General features: G+C 46.0%; 2 protein-coding genes across 3 annotated transcripts; both read left to right on the forward strand.

The window, feature by feature from the left end:
* Positions 1–512: 512 nt before the first annotated feature.
* Positions 513–4,315, forward strand: cdk2ap1 (cyclin dependent kinase 2 associated protein 1). Of its 2 annotated transcripts, none has more exons than XM_040197538.2 (4): positions 513–741; positions 2,644–2,744; positions 3,109–3,235; positions 3,700–4,315. In XM_040197538.2, the coding sequence occupies exons 1-4, from the start codon at positions 714–716 to the stop codon at positions 3,765–3,767; spliced, it is 324 nt and encodes a 107-aa protein (XP_040053472.1). In that variant the 5' UTR covers positions 513–713; the 3' UTR covers positions 3,768–4,315. The 2 variants fall into 2 exon arrangements, with proteins under 2 accessions (XP_040053472.1, XP_040053471.1); XM_040197537.2 differs by lacking the exon at positions 513–741 and adding an exon at positions 1,018–1,305.
* A 909-nt stretch (positions 4,316–5,224) lies between these two features.
* mphosph9 (M-phase phosphoprotein 9) lies at positions 5,225–18,493 on the forward strand. Its single transcript, XM_040197338.2, has 24 exons — positions 5,225–5,419; positions 6,499–6,770; positions 7,142–7,289; positions 8,174–8,263; positions 8,351–8,802; positions 9,512–9,662; positions 9,763–9,820; positions 10,622–10,725; positions 10,860–10,961; positions 11,381–11,841; positions 11,934–12,083; positions 12,308–12,395; positions 12,499–12,714; positions 13,013–13,060; positions 13,175–13,239; positions 13,546–13,647; positions 13,875–14,072; positions 14,156–14,304; positions 14,751–15,002; positions 15,247–15,367; positions 15,988–16,070; positions 16,244–16,413; positions 17,167–17,235; positions 17,601–18,493. Exons 2-24 carry the CDS (start codon positions 6,535–6,537, stop codon positions 17,700–17,702), a joined length of 3,615 nt encoding a protein of 1,204 aa, XP_040053272.2. The 5' UTR covers positions 5,225–5,419; positions 6,499–6,534; the 3' UTR covers positions 17,703–18,493.
* Positions 18,494–19,095: the final 602 nt, after the last annotated feature.

Raw genomic sequence — 19,095 nt, forward strand, 5'->3', positions numbered from 1 at the left:
AATTAACTTTTGTTCCCTTCAACAGGAGGATGAAGTCATATAATATATTTTATGTCAATAAGTAACAATACTCAATTACAAGGAAAGTTGTGCATTAAAACCTTTTTTTTTTTTTTAAACATTGCCCATGTTGTACTATTGTTATATTTAGTGCAAAATCTGTACACAACTCATTTTACAGGTGAAGTCACATGTATCTGCATTTAGATTAGTATTCCTTATATTTATATACTTTACTGTTCAGGATGTTGTATAGAAGAGTGTTTTTATCTTGAATTGTGCTTCAGAATAAAAGCATTTAAAAACTAGTGTACTTTACATATTCATAAATAAAATAACCACAAATAGTGATTATGTATACAATGATACATATTCTCAAATCCAATTCGTACATTGACCCCAAACGTGCTAAAGTCAGACCCTGTTAACCCATTGATATCCACTCATTATCCGGGCCATCCCACTGGGGGGGGGGCGGTCAAAGGTCATGCCACTGGGCCCGGATTGGGCCCGACCTCGTCCTTGTTTGTCCAACCATGTGGTCAAGAGAGGCTGAGGGGATCCACTGGGAGGTTTAAGTGTCCGCGCACTTCAATGGAAGAAGAGGAGGAACGCGGCCACACGCCTCCAAAATAAGAGGACTCTTATTAGCGAATCACCCGTAAGCCCGCACGTTTATATTTATATATATTTATATCTCTAAAAACGGAACGATGGACGCGGCCCCGCAGACAAAGACAGGTATCCGTTTTCTCCTAAAGTGACAAAATGTTCATATTCAACTAAAATGAAAAAAAGACATTTCACTTTTAAGTGATTTAATGTGGAATTAAGAACACGGAGTTCTTTATCGGACTTTTGAAAAAAAACATTTTTTTTGTAAAAAAAAAAATAATCTAAAAGACTTTAAAATGCGAATAAATAAGTACAAACACACTTGGCGTTTACTTTTTAAAGGTCTCCAAAAGCAGCGCGTTGGCTCCATTTAAAAGTGGACCCGCGTTAACCGCGTGTTCCGCGGCGGAGTTCCCTCCTTTTATCCGTAATAAAAGGCGGATAAAGCGTTTCTTTCTGCCTCTTTGTGTCCTCGCGGCCGCGATGGAGAACCCGGCGTTACAAAGCACAGTGGGTGTCAATATAAAGTGACGGCCATATTTGCCGGTGCCGCTGTTGTAAACAAAAAGTGAGAGACAGACGCTTCACTGAATTTCGGGTCATTTTTATTTCTTTAATTTACAATGTCTCTGGGAATGTCTTACAAACCCAATGTCCACCAGCACATTCCGGGAACTTCTGGGAACCAGGGTAAGGAGAAAAAATGGCGGAAAATCAAAGGTTCCGTCCGTTAAATCGAGTGTTAAACGCGGGGTCTCGGAGAATACCTGGAGAAAGACCGCGTCTGTAGTTCTTTTTCTGTCCGGTTATATATGTAGGGTCAGATCCTGGGAGCTAGGCTAATTCGCATCCGCCATTATTACTAATGTGGGAGGAAAAAAAAGGAGCCCGGCGCCGTTTCGCGGGCTCCGGTTCGCCGCGGGACGACGGTCGGGACGAGAAACGAGAAGGCGGCGGTTCCCCTCGTGCGGTTATCCGTCGTCCCGGCCGCCTCCCCCCCGCTCCCCGCGGCGGGTCGGCCGCCGTAGCGCCGCGACCCAAAAAAAAAAAAAAAAGCGCCAGCCCGAGTATCGGCGGCGTGTCTCCTCGTCGAGCCCTTGTTCCGTTTCCTCCATGATGCTCCTCGCGCAGCGGCTGATTGATCCGCTCGCGGTTCAGCGGGCTCCCGTTTGCGCTCTCGCGGCTCTTCGAGGACATCTCGCGTCGGAGGTTGAATATTACAGCCGAACAAAGCAGCAGGGAAGCGGCGAGGAGGAGGACGGAAAGCCGCCTCCTGTCAGTGGAGGAAAAGTGTCAGCGGGTTTAGAAATTATAATATTTTTATTAAAGTAGAAATAACGGTACTGCGGTTTTGAAATACTTAATACTTAAATGCACTTTTAACACTTCAACTGCTGAACATTGTTTTGGTGCTTAAACCGATATTTCTATTTTGAGCAACTTTAAACATTACATTTTTTTTTATTATTTTAAAATTCTGATTAATAATAATATGTATTGTAGAAATACGAGTACTGCAAATTTGCCCTGTTACAATTAAACTCATTTTTTATTACTTTATAAAGGAACTTTATACTTCTACTTAAGTATATTTGGCAGGTTAATATTGTGCATCTATCTGCCAATCATACACAAAATACAGAACTAAATGAGGAAGACTAATCTACTCACTGGTATTTATAGTAATTCTAATTAGCATAAATGAAATATAATGTACAAATCTGAAATGTGTCGATGTGCATCGTGAGTACTTTTACTTTTGGTTCTTTTAGTATATTCTGATGCTAATACCTACCGTGTGTTTATCGTTGTATAATTAATGCATAACTTTAACTCTTTAACAAAGTATTGTTACAATATATTTTTGTTATTATTATTGGAACTAAACAGCCAAGATGCTCAGCTGTTGTTTCATTATCATAACTTCCATTGTATTGTGTTTATTGATGCAGTGACATGTGAGGTGCATTATATGCTGATTATACTCATAGTAATCCTCACTGGTGTGGACTTGTGTTCTGTGAGCAGTTGGAAGCCTCCAGTCTCCTTCAGCAGCGAACCTGGCCACGTTGCAGTCCTACAGGCCCCTGCTGAGCGACTATGGGCCCCCGTCTCTGGGGTTCTCACAGGTAACTGCACCTGAAGGCCCCTCCACAGGTTCATCTCAGCTTCTCAGTGCTTAAACCCGTGTATTGTACCTCCATAAATATGTTGAAAAGCTCATTAACCTAATTTAGTGGAACAATATTGTCTAAGGATGTTCCCTGGTTTATTAGAAGGATGGTCCCTGTTTTATTAGAAGGATGGTCCCTTCACATAAGGCCTTAAGATTTGCTTCCTGTGTAAACGTTTTCCTCTTATTTTTGGTGAACTTCCTACCTGTGAACATGAAATCATTTCATAGTAATTCTTCATGAATATATAACATGTATAGCATATCTAAAGTCGGTAACGTGCGATGCCTCTGGCTGATGGTGCCGTGTTTCTCCTCAGGGCTCCAGCGGCAGCCAAGTGCCTCAGAACAAATATGCAGAGCTGCTGGCCATCATCGAGGAGCTGGGCAAAGAGATCCGGCCCACGTACGCCGGAAGTAAGAGCGCGATGGAGAGACTGAAAAGAGGTAAATGCTACCACGTACATGTACAAGTACATCAAGCTTGTACTTGCGTGTTTCCATTTTATTCAACTTCTTACGTCTCTAAATATCAGAGGTAACATATTATGCTTTTTACTCCACTACTTCTCAGTGGTACATAGTGTACTTTCTACTACATTGTCTGACACCTTTAGTTTCTTCCTCTTAAAGTAAAACAACATATTTCCAGATGTGTTGATTTAGAATATTTTCTGATAAACTGAAGAATGACGTTTGGTGAAAATCCTCCCACGTAACTGTCTTATTAAGGCAGCAGGATATTCAGGAGGTACAATGCAACAGGAATATTAACGTAACACTGACAAGGAACCTTTTTACTTTTACTATTACTGCTGATAATACCTCCATACTTTCACTTTGTCCTATTCGAGTGCAAAACATAGAGAATTGTAGAGTTTGTTAATTAAATTGCACTTGTCCCTTGAAAGGAATAATCCACGCCCGAGGGTTGGTGCGTGAGTGCTTGGCTGAGACGGAGAGGAACGCGAGGTCCTAGCTGCCGACACACATGCCTCCCTGCAAGAAGAACTAACAGAAAAACAACGACTTGCTTGGCATTTCCTTCCAGAGGAGGGAATAAATGAACAGAGGATGTGAAAAATCAAGCTCCTAGACAGAGAGAGAGAAAGAAAACAATAACACAATTCATGACTCCTGAGGTTTCTGCAGGAGTCATTTAAATCATGTTTGGGTTTCTGGAATTCATATGAAAGGATAACACGTGTTTTTATGCCCCACTTTTGGGATCTTACTTTTGACTTCATATTTAAAACGTTGATTTACGCATGCGAGGGGTTCCGGGGGTTAATTCTAGACAGTGCATGGCTTGTACAGGGGTAGATGGAAACGACTTGTTTTTGATAGTACTTTGGTCTGTTTTTTTGGACTCTTACAACACACGTGGCTGAGTGAGGGGCGGATGTGCCAAATGCATCGGTTCATTCATGTTCAGGTTGGTTTTGGTATAAGAAAAAAGGAAAATGCTGTTACTTGCATCTTTGTATGTATTTATTACTCAGTGTAATAAATTGTATTTTCAATAAAGTTGTCATCGTTTGATTTGGTGCATTGGTAGTTTAGTCTTGAAAATCTGCTTGTAAATGAGTAAAGCTGATCGTATGCTGACCTCCAGACTGCTCCAGATGTTGAGCACAGCTCGTGCATGGGTGTGGGTCTAAATGGGGCTCGTCAAGCCCTTTGATTTCATGTGAAAAATGGTAAGTGAAAGGAAGCAGAATCGGTGTGATCGGAAATCTCTACAAAAATTACAATATTTATACCATGAAGCAGAAGTTAAAATACTCCATATGTGAACATTGGCACGGTGAATATCTCTGAAAGGAATTTATCAGAAGAGTTCTTCCGCAGGATTGAGTGAACCATTCGATGCACAGCTGCAAGTACAAAGCTCTGACACCTAAATCATCCAGTTACTAGATTGCATATCAAGAGTTATATTAACTGTCCAAGGTGAGACCGTTTAAAACCAGAAAATATGCATATGGCTGATAAACTCCAATCATGAATTGATTTTAAAAAGCTTTCATTTGCAGCTTGTTTGCTGTGTTAAGTGAACAAAACATCAACTTTTTTATACTGCACATTTTATACACAAGCTCAATATAAAAATGGGAATATATAATATAATAATAGGAAATGGATAAATAAACTAATCACATAGAAACCAGGACATTTACTGAATCTGTTCAATGCAGCGCTAGTAGTATACTGCAGTAATATACTGGATGTTCATGAATAATACTAAACGCTGTATAAACTTGGCATTAAACAGAACTAAATGGTTGAATTTACTGTTTGTATAGTATGTGAAGATAAGAAGAGTTAATATATCGGTCAATGCACAGTGTAAAAAGGAATCTGTCACATGTGGTCCTGCATTAAAAAAGAACAACGTAAACTGTCTGCTGCTTATTCTTCTGCCACGCCCCTTTCCTCCCCATAACAGCCAATAGAAGCACACTGTGAAAGGGATGACCAATCACAGCGCTGTATTTTTGACTAACGTTTGACCAATGGCGACGCCGTGCTGCGAGCGGCAGAGCGGCCACAGTTCACTGCAGTGCAGCAGCCAACCAGCAACCAGCTAGCCGACAGAAAAATGGATGAAACGGAGATACAAGTCAACGGGTACGTTAACTATTGTTCTACGTACCTGCGACGAGATGTGCTCCTCAAAAATAGCGTTTACGTTTCGGTTTATTGCGTGTGGGCAGGTCGCGCGCGCTGTCCAGCTCGCCCGCGCTGTGCTTACAAACCTGTAATAAACAAACTCAGATCAACTTAACGTTAGCTAGCTAGCTGGCTAACGTCAGCTAACCGATTGATTGTCAGTTGTATAGCTAAGCTAGCTAGCTCGCTAGTACGTTAGCGAGCTCAACCGACCCAGCCCTCCCGCGGAGTTGACAGCCAACTTTAACTGTCTGTCTGACAGCGAAGCTAAAGCAGCTAATGTGGCTGGTGTTTTTGTAATTGTTCAGAGCTAATTGTACGTGTGTGTCTGCGGCGTGTGGCTTGTGTTGATTGTTGTGGTTAGTAATTAGGATCATCGATGCAACGGTGCCAAATGTTTACACATTAGCTTCAATACGGCTGTTAATGTTTTGTTTACTGTTGATTAATGATTGCAGATATCATGTATAAATGTGACTGGCTTAATTTAATCTGAAATAGTTGTGTTTTTTTCTTTTTTAAATACTGCTTTGATTTGTTTTGTTAATCTAGTTTAGATTGAGTTCATCTTTATTTTCAATGCACAACAGTTCTGGTTGCGAGATAACAAGTACAGAGTATAGAATTTAACCAGATGTGGAAAAATAATCTCCGTGCAAGTGAATGGGAGAATGTACAGACCTAACTTATAAATACAATATAGAATAAACCACGCGTACTAGATGTTTAGCGCATGGAAAGTATGAACATAGAAGTGTAAAATATAAAGTGCAGAATGTAATTACAAGTAATGCTTGTGTCTATACAGAATAAATACCCAGAGGTATGATCCTGTGTATATGCTATAAATGTACTGACTGCAGACCGGTATATGAATACTCTATAGGAGAGTAATACAGTCTGGACAGTAGTAGTATACATGTAAGTGTGGAGAATGGAGGAAGTGCAATTAAGTAAGTGCATGGGGAGTAATCTGTCAGCGTGGGCCAATACGTCCTCATCACATGTCTGACTGCCCCCCCCCTCTTGGTTTCCAGCTGTCAGACTGACCCCCTCTGCATGGGCCCATAAACATGTCCACAGATGACAGTATCTCTGAGGATGTGTCCAGCTCGGGGGCCCTGAGCCATGGCCATGCCAGTCCTGACGGAGATGGGGGTAAGGAGAGCGAGACCTCTTTGGTGTCCTCTGAGGGGACATCAGCCTCGGGACTGGCTGTCTCAGAGGAAAGACACACAACCTCCCAGCCAGCAGGAGGCCCGGTGGAGAGCAGGCCCATGGATATCACACCAGCATGCAACACGATCAGGTGCAGCAGCTGTAGACACGTTAGCGACTGAAGCTCCCTGTGCAGAGGGTCTGCAGTAGACCCTTCTTCTGTTAGAGGCCCATATACATGTCCTCCGCCTTGTGTGCTTAATTCAATTCTAAGAATATGAATCTATGTCGCATGGAACACCATTGTTGTAATTTCCTGACTTTGCTTTAACTCCACAGATAATGTATAAGGATAAAAACATTTTGTGCTTTAATTTGGTCATTTTGTTACATCCAGGCTGCTGTGCATCCACGTCCTGGTCTGGTATTTAATCCTGGTTGGCTGTATATAGCCGGTTGCTACACATATATTACAATCATTTGTTACAGTATGTGAATTCATTATAGCTGCTTTTCTCGCAGGAGTTTGTGTCTGAGCACAAATGAAGCATTTGAACAAGGGAAGAGCCTCCCATTCATCAACCCGAGCTCCCTCGAGACCCTCAGAGCTTTGGTGCAGGAGATCCAGAGCAGCGGAGAGACCGACCCGGAGATGTGGAAGGATTGTGAGGTGGGAAAATACCACATGGCCTGAAAGCCAATAGTTATTGCAAATTGTGAGAGTCACGCTGATGGTGTTGAAAGGGGGGGGGGGAGACATTCAAAAGCACAAACACACAATCAACACAGCAACGCGCTGCAGCTGATCTCTTCAGACACAGGATGTGACTAAAAAGACAGGAAACAGAAAACTGATGCGCTCCAGCGCGGCAAATTACCCTGCGTAGCTCATTGGACCTTTTATTTGACATACTTGAGAAAAAACATGTCCGATAATGAATAGAAATCTTTGGTATGTTATTGCATGACCAAACATCTAACTCATGTTGTTTGGGTCACACGCACGCCTGCTCAGAGATACAGAGAAGAAGCTAGAGCTCCCTGGGATAAAGCGTGTTTCTGTGCCATGCATACGTGTGACAGGCCGGATGTAGGCCGGGCACACGGTCGGTTTCTGCTGCATTGCGTGTCTGCATACGTTCATACATGTTGGGCTGCACACGGATGGTCCTCGTGGACCCACGTGGCGACGGGCTGATGAAGAACTTCACACGTAGACAATGCAGCACATTGTGTCACTGCAACAGTAAAATATCCTCCCAGACACCTTCAGGACACAAAGATACTCTGCTTTAAATAATCAGTTGATCCGTTTATATAAACCTGGTTTACAGATGATCTGCAGATGACATCTCCTCAAAAGTATCTCTGGCTGTTCTCTGATTAACCTGCTTCCTCGTGTGTGTGTGTGTGTGTGCGGGCTGTTGTGTTTCCAGTATGAAATAAGAGGCCGCGTACATCCAGTGATTCAAATGTCCCCGGCTGGTTTACTGCAGGTTGACGTCCTGCTGGGCCTGATCACACCGTCATGTATTTCTTTATTTTCAACAACAGGGCCGATGGCTGCACCTGTTTCAGCTGGTTGAGAAGCAATACCAAGAGCAGATAGTCGCCCAGCAGGAGCAGTACCAGTGCCAAATACAGGTGAGGCTGTTACGCCTCGTCATGCCGATACTAACGATGCTGATAGTGTTTATCGGGTTCATCAATGCTGTGTCTCATTTTGTCCAGTTGATTCAGGATGAAATTAAAGCTCTGGTTCAGCTCCAGAACCGCCCGGCCAGCGTCCAGCCGCACGCGGACTTCTCCCCCGCCTCGCTGACCAAAACCACCCACAGCGCAAAGGACTACAGCTTCCACCTCAGGGTCCCCAAAAATACATCCGGGGACATCGACAGCCTGATCGCTTTGAGCCCCCCCCACCCTCAGCCCGAGAGACCCAAGAGCCGGGACCGGGGGGAGGAGCGGGCCACCACGGTGCTCAGCAGTGGCTACGGGACTCTGTCGGCCTGGGAGACGGGTCCGGAGCCCGCCGGGTCCCCGGGGAACGACGAGGAGGGTTGTGAGAGGAGGGACAAGCGTCACTGGTCCCCCAGCCTCCAGGAAGACACAGAGACAAATGGGATTAGGGGCCAGCAGGATTTACCAACTGAGCCATTGGACCACCAGCAGAAAACCTCTGGGTGAGTTTATTAAAGACTCACTGAGGTTCTCACACGTTAGAGGAGCAAGTTCCATCTGCTTTTTAAGTTCAGCTTCTTACATTTAAAGAAATCAACTCACAAGATTCAGTTGATTTTTGCGACTGACTCCAAGCTGAAGGAGCTGCACACTTTAGCCCCCGCTAGCACACTTTAGCCCCCGCTAGCACACTTTAGCCCCCGCTAGCACAATTTAGCCCCCGCTAGCACACTTTAGCCCCCGCTAGCACACTTTAGCCCTCACTAGCACACTTTAGCCCCCACTAGCACACTTTAGCCCCCGCTAGCACACTTTAACCCTTGTTAGCATACTTTAGCCCCCGCTAGCACACTTTAGCCCCCCAATAGCATACTTTAACCCTTGTTAGCATACTTTAGCCCCCACTAGCACACTTTAGCCCCCGCTAGCACACTTTAACTCTTGTTAGCATACTTTAGCCCCCTCTAGCACACTTTAGCCCCCCGCTAGCACACTTTAGCCCCCGCTAGAACACTTTAGCCCCCGCTAGCACGCTTTAGCCCCTGCTGGCACACTTTAGCCCTCGCTAGCACACTTTAGCCCTCGCTAGCACACTTTAGCCCCCCAATAGCACACTTTAATCCTTGTTAGCATACTTTAGCCCCCACCAGCACACTTTAGCCCCTGTTAGCAGTCTTTTTCCAGGACCATAACCTCCTCTTCTGTTGGCAGCACCAGCCAGCTGCTGACCTCCTGGGCCCAGAGGCAGAAGCTGCAGGCCAAGAGGAGCAGAGCGGGACCGGCTTCATCCCAAACCCCCGAGGACGAGGAGCAGCCACTCGGCCCCCGAGAATCTCACAAACCAACGGACCTCCACGACCAGGTAGGACTCGGCGGGTAGTCACAGATTGAGTCCATATGGGGGAAATGGGTCGTGAATGTTCCCAGCGGCTCTGATCCACTTGTCTCTCACCGGGTTTTAGCCGCCGTCCGGCTCCTTCTGCCTGAGGAGGAGCGACAGCCTGACGTCTGAGGCATCGGGTGAGTTATTCAGAGACGCGTCGCTACGACACCGCGTGACTAATAGAATAAACTACTACCACAGGTGACAGTAAGATGGCGCCGTTGTATCAGCGATGAGGTGATGAGGAACAAAATGTCCACTTTTTCATTTCCTGCAACATTTCTTTTCTTTTCTTTTCATTAACTTTGACAAGTGTCACATTAAATCATTATGAAGCCACATGGTATTATATTGTGTGTCAGTATTTTTGACATTCTTCTTTCCTCTCAGCACCAAAACGCTTTAGTTCCTACGGAAATGTTATATCTTTAAATCTTTTTATGTGTATGGCTCAGAGGAAAAATAGATATCAGGCTGCGCGAGATGGATATTACTTTTAAGCTGATACGGTTTTGATCCCATCACTATTGCATTTAAAAGAAAAATATATCATCACCAAACCAATCTTCTCAAATCGACTATATTAAGAAATATGACATTTGTAATGAGTTTTTTTATCTGCAGCAAGCCACACAGCAGGGTGCACAAGCCACCAGCCTATTTTACATAAAGCCCTTCTCCACATTCATACGCATGAACATGTTCTTATGCAAAGGCCCACCTTAGCACCGAGGAGTATTTCTGTCCCATCAAGCAGAGGGTTCTCAAATTAAAGGAATTAAACCCACGTTTTCCATTCAGTCACTTTATACTGTGGATTATTTTTATTACTTTCAACCAAAAGAGCCAGCGACCGCTTTGATAGAGATAGTAAAAGCTCATGGGTGTTTTAATCTCTGCTGTTTTAAATGGGTTACAATGACTCCGCTCTGTCGCAGGCCTCACGTACTGGCGTCTGACCGAGAGTGAACTTTACCACCCGCTGCCGGACAGCTTCGACAGCGGCGCTTACCTCCTCCTGCAGGAGGCGTCCTTGAGTCTTGTGAGTCACCGTGGCAACCGTCGCCGCGTTTTCATTGCTATTAGACAAACATAAAAACAACATGTAAGACTTGGGACAGAATTTTGCTCTTGAGGGGCCTCTCCTCCTAAAGGTCTCGTCTCCGTCGGTTGCAGAGTCCGTCTCAGGAGGCTCGTCCGTCTCTCAGAGAAATCTACAAGAACAAACAAAGAACCGACTGGGAAGGCTCCGTCACCTCCAGTCCTTCGTCTCCACGGGTACGTCGCGCTTTACTATTAGTAGCATTGGTGACCACTTTGTGAAGATCAGGCGGCGACCTCCAGTCAGAGCTTCATGTGTTAAAGTTGCATTATCACTAGTGACCCTTAGGGGGCGACTCCTCCCGTCCCATAGGAGTCTATGAGGTAATTATTCTACTTCTCTCTGTATTCCCTCAGTAAACATTGTAAACATGAGTTTATGGCTTCAAGTCTTCAACACAACATGATGCTCAGGTAGTAAATTAAGGCCAATTGATGAATTTGAGCAAGCGTTCAACGGCAGCTTTCACTTTTCAATACTCGAATATCGAGGTTCGTATCCCTCATTTTGAGCTCAGAATTTTTTTTTTTTTCTTCAAGTCTTCAACACAACATGATGCTCAGGTAGTAAATTACGCTGCTGTTCCTCTCTTAAGGTGTTGACTTTGGATCCGGCAGCAAACCAGCGGCAGTCGGATCGAACCTCTGGCTTCACTTCGCCCTCTCACTTCAGCAGCCCGTCGTTCGCCGCTCGGCCCCCCCACTCCCCCGGAGCCGGGACCCCCGACAGCACGGTGGAGAGCAGCCGCAACCCGGGAGACACGGACTGCATCTCCGACGCCTCCAGCGCTTCGGCAGCCGGACCGTCCCCTTCCGACGTGCAAAAGCTGTGGGGAAACGCGGCCCGCGCCCCCCCGTTCATCCTCCACGGCGAGACCCGGCGGCGCCCCCTCGCGTCCAGCCAGCAACGCGGCGCAGCCACCCCCTTAACCAGCGAGGAGGAGGGCAGCAACACCCCCTGCAGCACCCTGAAGCCCCGGTCGGCCTCCGGCGCGTCTGCAGCCGGGCCACACGTGGAGAGAGCCGCTTCTCTGGAGGACCCGGTGGTCCTTTCTCTGTGAGGACGCGGGTTCCACTGTTGATTCACTGCGCCAGATGTTGACTTCCTTGTTGTTGTTTATTCAGCTCCTTTCTTCAACACATTCACAGACTGAGGCAGAACCTGAGAGAGAAGCACTCCCGACACGTGGCGGATCTGAAAGCGTATTACGAGTCCGAGATTCAAGGCCTGCGAGACAAACTGAACCTCCGAGATCTTCCCCGGGACCTGGAGGAGAGCAACCAGGCCCTCGCAGAGAGGTGATCCTCATCGCCTTCTTTAGAAGCTGCCGCGTTCTCCTCTTACATGCACTTGTTTACGACAAGCTTCCCGGCAACAAACAAAGCGCCGTCTTCTTCCTGCTTCCTTTGTGCCGGGAATTGAGTCTTAAAGTTCATATTCCCCACATTTCCCCATCATGATATCTCACTTCAGTTTCATTCCTTTTCCTATCTGCGTAATTGTGATTCGTGTTTGTGCACAGGTGCAAACATCTGGAGGAAGCTCTGGCTGAGGCCACCGGACGCATCCGACACCTGCAGGCGTCCAACGGCGTGTTGGAGAAAAAACTGGTAGGTGGTTCATTTTATCTTCTCACCAGCATTAATTCTCTGAGGCATTCTCGTTAGAACCTGGACGTCACCCCCTAATGGCCACGTGACTCTCCCCCGTTAGGCAGCCTGGCCGGAGCGGTACGCCGTGGCGGGCGCCGCCGTGAAGACCTTGCAGCAGCGGCTTGAAGACGGCAGGCGCTCGGGCAAAGAGAAGGACGCCTCGGTCGCTCGCCTGAAGGCCCACGTGCGGCAGCTGGAGGAGGCGCTGCAGAAAAGCTGCAGGGAGGCCGAAGAGGGGGAGGCGAGGAGGGAGAGGGAGTACAAGATGCTGCAGGATGTGAGTCTGAGATGACGTCATACGACCTCTGACCTCGAAAGCTCAACCTCATCTTATTTAACCGATACCTTAAAGTCGCTTTCCACACCCACCATGAAACATGTTCTTCTATATGTTGAGGATGTATTTAGTCATCTGGGGGCACCAACCAGATATCTCAGAACATTTTATATTTTATACAACAGTGGAACTTATTAAATGACTTACTGCCTCCTCCACCAGACTCCATTCAGAAAAACACTCATTCTAATCAGCACTGATCTTCTTTATAACGGAGGTCTCTGTCCTGTTTGTGCAGCTCCTCGGACAATACGACTCCCTGGGGAAGGAGCACGAGGGACTGAAGGTAACGGATCTCTAACCATCTATAGATATGGATCTATCAATCTACTGTACATACGTGTTTAGTGGTTTGGTCGTCTCTTTAAACCTGTTGTCCTTCATCTTTGTGTATCCACAGAACAACCTGGTGTCCACAGAGCACAAACTCGTCGATGCCACCGATCAAATATCAGAACTGAAGAGGTGAGCAGGTCGATTTTAATTTACCTCCAGCAAACTCTCATTTGCACGGCTTGTTTTTCTAGTATATAAAGTTGTAAAAAGTTATGCAACTGTGTACTTTTATGGTGTCCAATGAAAGCACATCTATAGAATAGTTTTCTTGCCTCAACATTAAAGCCTTAAGAATATTATTAGCATTATTGTGGAAAACTTGCTGATGTTGCTGTTGTGGAGTTTTGATCGTCTCATCTATCGCTCAGCAGGAAAGATAATACGTGTTTTGACCATATTTTCTGCTACTGCCTCCCCCCCTCCCACCTCCCCTAGACTAATCTCCAAACTGGAGTCTCAAGTGAAGCAGCTGGAGCACGAGAACCAGGCGAAGGCTCGTCATTCTTCTCACAGCAACACACAACCATCTGGGGCCGGGTGAGCACCTCCGTGTTCTGATGCTCCGTGTCTGATCTACAGCAGCTAGATGCTTGTGTGTACACACATGGTTATTTACACACATATCGCCTCTGTGAATCCCACGTGCTGCGTCAAAGGTTACGTTAGCTTTGCTGCTGAAGCCTCCTGTGATGTCAGCACACAAACACTCAGGCTGCAGAGCTTCTTAGCTGGACGTGCAAGTGTAAATGTCCTCTTGTCTGCAGTCTCCTCCACCATCCTGACCTGCTGAGGTCTCCGGCTAAAAGCACCGCCCAGACGGACGTCCCCCGCAGGAAGTCCCCCTCCGACAAATCACCTCTCCCCCAAACTACCTCCTCCAGCGTCCACCGGAAGTCTCAGTACTTGTCCAACGATCAGCGAGCAAGCTCTGTGGACTCCTCCTCGGCTGGGGGGAGCTGGAGGTGCGTTCTGATCCTTCTGCACGTTCTCAGGATCTGGATCGCTTCGGGGAAATCGGCGATTTAACCGACGTTCCGTCCCACAGGTGTGCGTCTCCCCCGGAGTGTGAGCAGGCGCTGCCTCAGCAGAGCCAGCGGGACGCCGCCCGCAGGGAGGGAAGCTGCTCCCTGACCCCCATGATGAGGGCCCTCATACAGCTGGAGGAGACCAGAGCCACGGAGAGCCGGGCCCCCTGTAAGAACCCCCGTCCCCCGTCCCCCCTGCGCACACAGACGCATTAGAAAGACATCGACAATCAGCGCTGATTGGACAGCCACTTAAAAACAGGGCCAATTTTCATTTTTAATCGCCTTGAACGCAAAATGATGATCAGTTGGAAGGAAAGCAGTGATACATTCGGAGGAAAGGGGACACATGGTTTCAGAGGACGTGTCCAAACGTGAGTCCTAAACATTACAAATATTTTAATGCACCAAAACACAAAGGAAGGAAAACTTTTCCTTCCTTTTCCTTTTCTCTGTTAATGAATAAAATGGAATAACTCGTATCAAATTTCTAACCGGCTGATTGTCATAATCAGACCGATCAAAATCACTTCTAGGTGCGATTTGTTTTGTCCTCGTCGTCGGGCCTCCTCACGTCATTCGGCCTCCTCACGTCGTCGGGCTTTCTCTCCGCAGGGGTCGGCAGTCAGAGGAGCAGCACGGAGCGGAGACACAAAGAGGCGTTTCAGGAGCGAGGTGGGCTCCAGGCGGAATGGGAGGCGGTTAAACCCGGAGGGGCGGAGCTCAGAGGAGGAGGAAGAGGAGGAGGAGGAGCAGTGAAAAGGGCGGCGGCTCTGCTGAGAGCGCAGAGGAGTTTGTCTCCAGATGGCCACAGATCCTCGTCACTGCCTCCTCCAGAACATCGAAACAAACCCTCAACCACGCCCAGTACGTCCTCTAGGTCAAAGGTCACCCTGACACGTCTTTACAGAGTCTTTACAAGCAGTAATACTCTTCATTCAGACGTGGATTCTTTTATCATTCTGTACTTAATCGCACTTTGAATCATAATTATGTATTAACATAAAATGAGCCGAGGAAGACCGACGATGAAATGTGTCGCCGACCCGATGGATTCATTTCCGTTTGTTAGCGGCGTCGTGTTGTTGATTCTTTTCTCTCTCTCCTCCAGCAAAGAGAGGAACTTTACTCATGCCCACGTCTGCCAAGTCCAGCCCCAAACGCTGCCCCACCGAGAACTACTCCACCGCCTTCGGCCACCCGATGCCGAGGGAGCAACACCTGCACAAGAGGTGAGCCGGGAGCAGCTGGGAGACGTCAACGCTTACTGGACGGATCCGGAGGAGAGAAGGTCCAGATGTTGGTTGTTTTCTCCCCAGCTGCTGTTGTGACGACACTCGATGGCTCCAACTCACGCGGCCAGACGCGATGTTGTAACAGTTGTGCACTTGTGGGAAACGCAGCGGTGATCTGGTCCGTTTGTTGGCCGAGTTCTGCTCACAGTGCCTGTGTGGAGCCGCTAACATCTGGCTCCAGTGGAAAAGGTTACAGGGTGAAAGGCCTTGGCAGTAGTTCCAGGTGTTTGTCGGCTCTGATCGGCCGTGATGGATACACGTATAAATATACATAAACTTATTCACAAAAGTACAATTAAGGTTCAACACTGAACCTGATTCTAATAAATAGAAGTGGGTTTTTATGACAAACAGCCTTTCTGCTTTGTTCCTTTTTCCAGAAATCCCCAACGAGAGTAACAGACGCTATAAAAAGCCGCTGTAACAGTTTGACTGTTTAAAGTACCTGTTTGTAACAGAAAGCTCCATCGTCTGTAAATATGAAATCATTAGAGACGGAGGACTTGTGTGTCCACGTTACGCCGGATGAATCGATAACTACATCCCGCTGTGTGCAGCCCCGATGGAGGAGAGGACCAGAGACGCCACTCATTCCACAGCGGCAGTCCCAGGAAGAGGCTGGTGTTCCCGTCCGAAGACGGTAAAATATACATATTTACATCTGTATATATTAATGATGTACCTCTCATGGATCTTCGAGGTATCCAATGGGTGGAAACTCGCCGCTGTGATGTTTAATAATGTCATGTAGACTCTTGTTCTGGGCTTTTAGGGCTCGTTCCTGCAGCGCTGAATGACTTTGTGTCCCTTCAGGTCTCCGGCCGGAGGGAAGCTCCCAGCTGGGCTGGGAGGACCGGGGAGTCTGGGCCGGATCCGACCAGCGGGACCCGTGGGACGCCTCGGCGCCGCTCCTCAGGGACGGCCCCCCCTCGCTGGCCGAGGCCGAGAAACTCCTTGACGAGCTGACGCAGGAGAAGCTGCAGGTGGGTGTTTCTCACTTTTAAAGTCTTTTTATCGTTCACTCGTTTACGGAGAAGTTCTAAAAAGCCTCAAAGCGCTTTTCCAAACGAAAAGATTCCAGCAGGCGGGTGAGAGGAAGGAAAAGCTTCATCATTTGTTCACAGACTAAGAACAAATGAAGGAAATACTGCTTAGTGTGGAGAAAACAAGAGATATTTCTTGAGTTATTCACGTTTGTCATTTGTTCGTGTATATAAATTAAGACATGAAACATGTTGCTTAATAAGAGCGCATTTGAAACTAAAACATTACTATTGTGGTAGTCAAATAAATAATAAACACAATATTGTGACTCGAGTTGTGATCAGTCGGGTCAGACGTGGTTTTAATAGCAGTGGAAGTCACTACGTGTTCGTAATAAAGCAGGTAAACTTATTCAAATATGCATCCAGTAGTGTGTGAGGGAACAGAGGGCTGTCCTCGACCTCTTATGTAACAAAGACTTTGTTGTTTTTATACCACCGCTAAATGACTTCTATTTTTAGGCATTGAGCCCCCCCTCCCCCTCCCGCTCCCCCCGGTCATAAAGGGACATCAGCGACTAATCCGATGAGTCCAGTCACGGGCCGGTTGTTGCATCAATATAATTATTTTTCTTAACGAATGATTAACCTGTGTGTGCGTGTGTGTGTGTGTGTGTGTGTGCGTGTGTGTGTGTGTGCGTGTGTGTGTGTGTGCGTGTGTGCGTGTGTGCGTGTGTGTGTATGTGTGTGCAGGTTGAGGGCGCTCTGAGCCGGATGCCTCGCGCAGGCGGCAGAGTGACTCTGCAGACCCGGCTGGATGAGGTAATATTGATCATCTTCTTATCGTTTTTTTTTTTTTTCCAATGTTTGCTCGATTAGTAATTGGAGCTGAACGGTCAACAGATTAATTATTGAAGTTATTCCAGCTTCTCACGTGGGGGTTTGCTGCTTTGCTTTGTTTTGTTTTCTATCTTTGCAAAGGCAGAAATTTGTTTGTTTTATTAACCACTCGATCAGCTCTTTTGTTTGATTTCCTTCTTCTTCATTTTTAATTAGCTCACAATTATCTGAAATCACGTGAGGTTGGCACTAGTTACCATGGTTACGATAAAAACTTTAGTAGGTATGCGTGCAATGTGCTAAACTCGTCCTCGGCGATCCTCTAACCGATGGCCGATCCTCCTCAGGTGGCCTTAGAGAACCGCCTGGAGAGACTGAATCGTGAGCTGGGATCCATCCGCATGACGCTGAAGAGGTTCCACGTCCTCCGCTCCTCCGCCAACACGTAGCGCCGACGCAGGGTTTTATACGCCGATGCGCAGATTGTCTCCACGTGTACAGCAACTCCTCCACGCCATCTTTTTTATACATATTACTCTGGGATATTTTTTATATGTCTGGCAGACAATTTTTTGGAGTATATTTTTAGTAATGCACAGATTTTTAAAGTTGTTTACTTTTTTTAGTCACAGAAATATTAATATCATATGTTTTACTTGCCATATTCGAGTGAGGATGCTTTTCCTCTCTATGTGAACGAGCAGAAAGGCTTTACAGCAGAGACATTCATCCACTTGGGAAACATCACTGCCTTTTTTGATCACATGTTTATGAACATTTTTTACATCAAACATGTCATTTTGTTTCTGTATGTATTTGATATGTTTATTTCTATTACAAGTATTTTTTTCTATTGTTTTGTGGGATAAATGTATATTTCTGTATGTATTTGAATTTCTTTTATAAGTACTTTTGTTGGATTGTTTTTTGGGGCCAAATGTATGAGACTTGAAGGAAATATTTGTTTACTTGAATCAATCGCCTTTTTCTTTGTTTATTTTTCATTACTGCCTGTTTGTCTCTTTTCTCTGACTTTCATTTACGGGATTAGGAGACTGGGATTGTTGTAATATCCAAACCAGCACTTACCTTCAGTAAACACACCTTCTCCTCGGTTGTTGTATCTCTAGCGATGCTCTGCATGAACTTTCTTGCACTGCTTCATTTTTGCCATGCAGACATGAACTTCACTGGAACTAAAACGTTATTGTTGCACAATAAATTAAGCTTTTTTAATACCTATTCTTGTCTTCATTATTATCATGGCATTCAAAGTCAACAGAAGTGCGCAAATTCCACTGAATGATGGTTTCACTCGCGGCTAAATTGACTAAACTAACGTTAGCTAATATCCGCTGCTAGCTATCTTACAGCTAACGGCTGTGGCTAACTAGCTTACAGCTAACTCCCGTAGCCAGCTAGCGTACAGCTGACACACCTAATTAGCTAGCATACAGCTAACGTCTGTAGCCAGCTGACGTTAATTGAGACGACTAATCAATAGAAATCTAGTTTACAGCTAACGGGTTTAGCTAGCGCCCAGCTAACGGCTCTAGTTTACGTTAGTTAGCGCCCAGCTAACGGCTCTAGCTAGCTACAGTTGGTAATTAACTTCACTCTATGAACACACTTTATATGGTTGATTTAAATATAAGAATATATTTTAAAGCTTGAGAAAAATAACTGCCTATTGTGTTGACGGAAACGCTTGATTTAATGTTAATATACGGTGGCAAAAAGTTTTTGTAAGTGGGTTATAATTAGCGATGCATGTGTGACAAACTCAATTTCAATGACTAACGTTACGTTTAGCTAGAATCCATAACTATAAAGTAAAGTTAA

The sequence above is a fragment of the Gasterosteus aculeatus genome, chromosome 14, assembly GCF_964276395.1.
Source record: "Gasterosteus aculeatus chromosome 14, fGasAcu3.hap1.1, whole genome shotgun sequence".
NCBI classification, from domain to species: Eukaryota; Metazoa; Chordata; class Actinopteri; order Perciformes; family Gasterosteidae; genus Gasterosteus; species Gasterosteus aculeatus.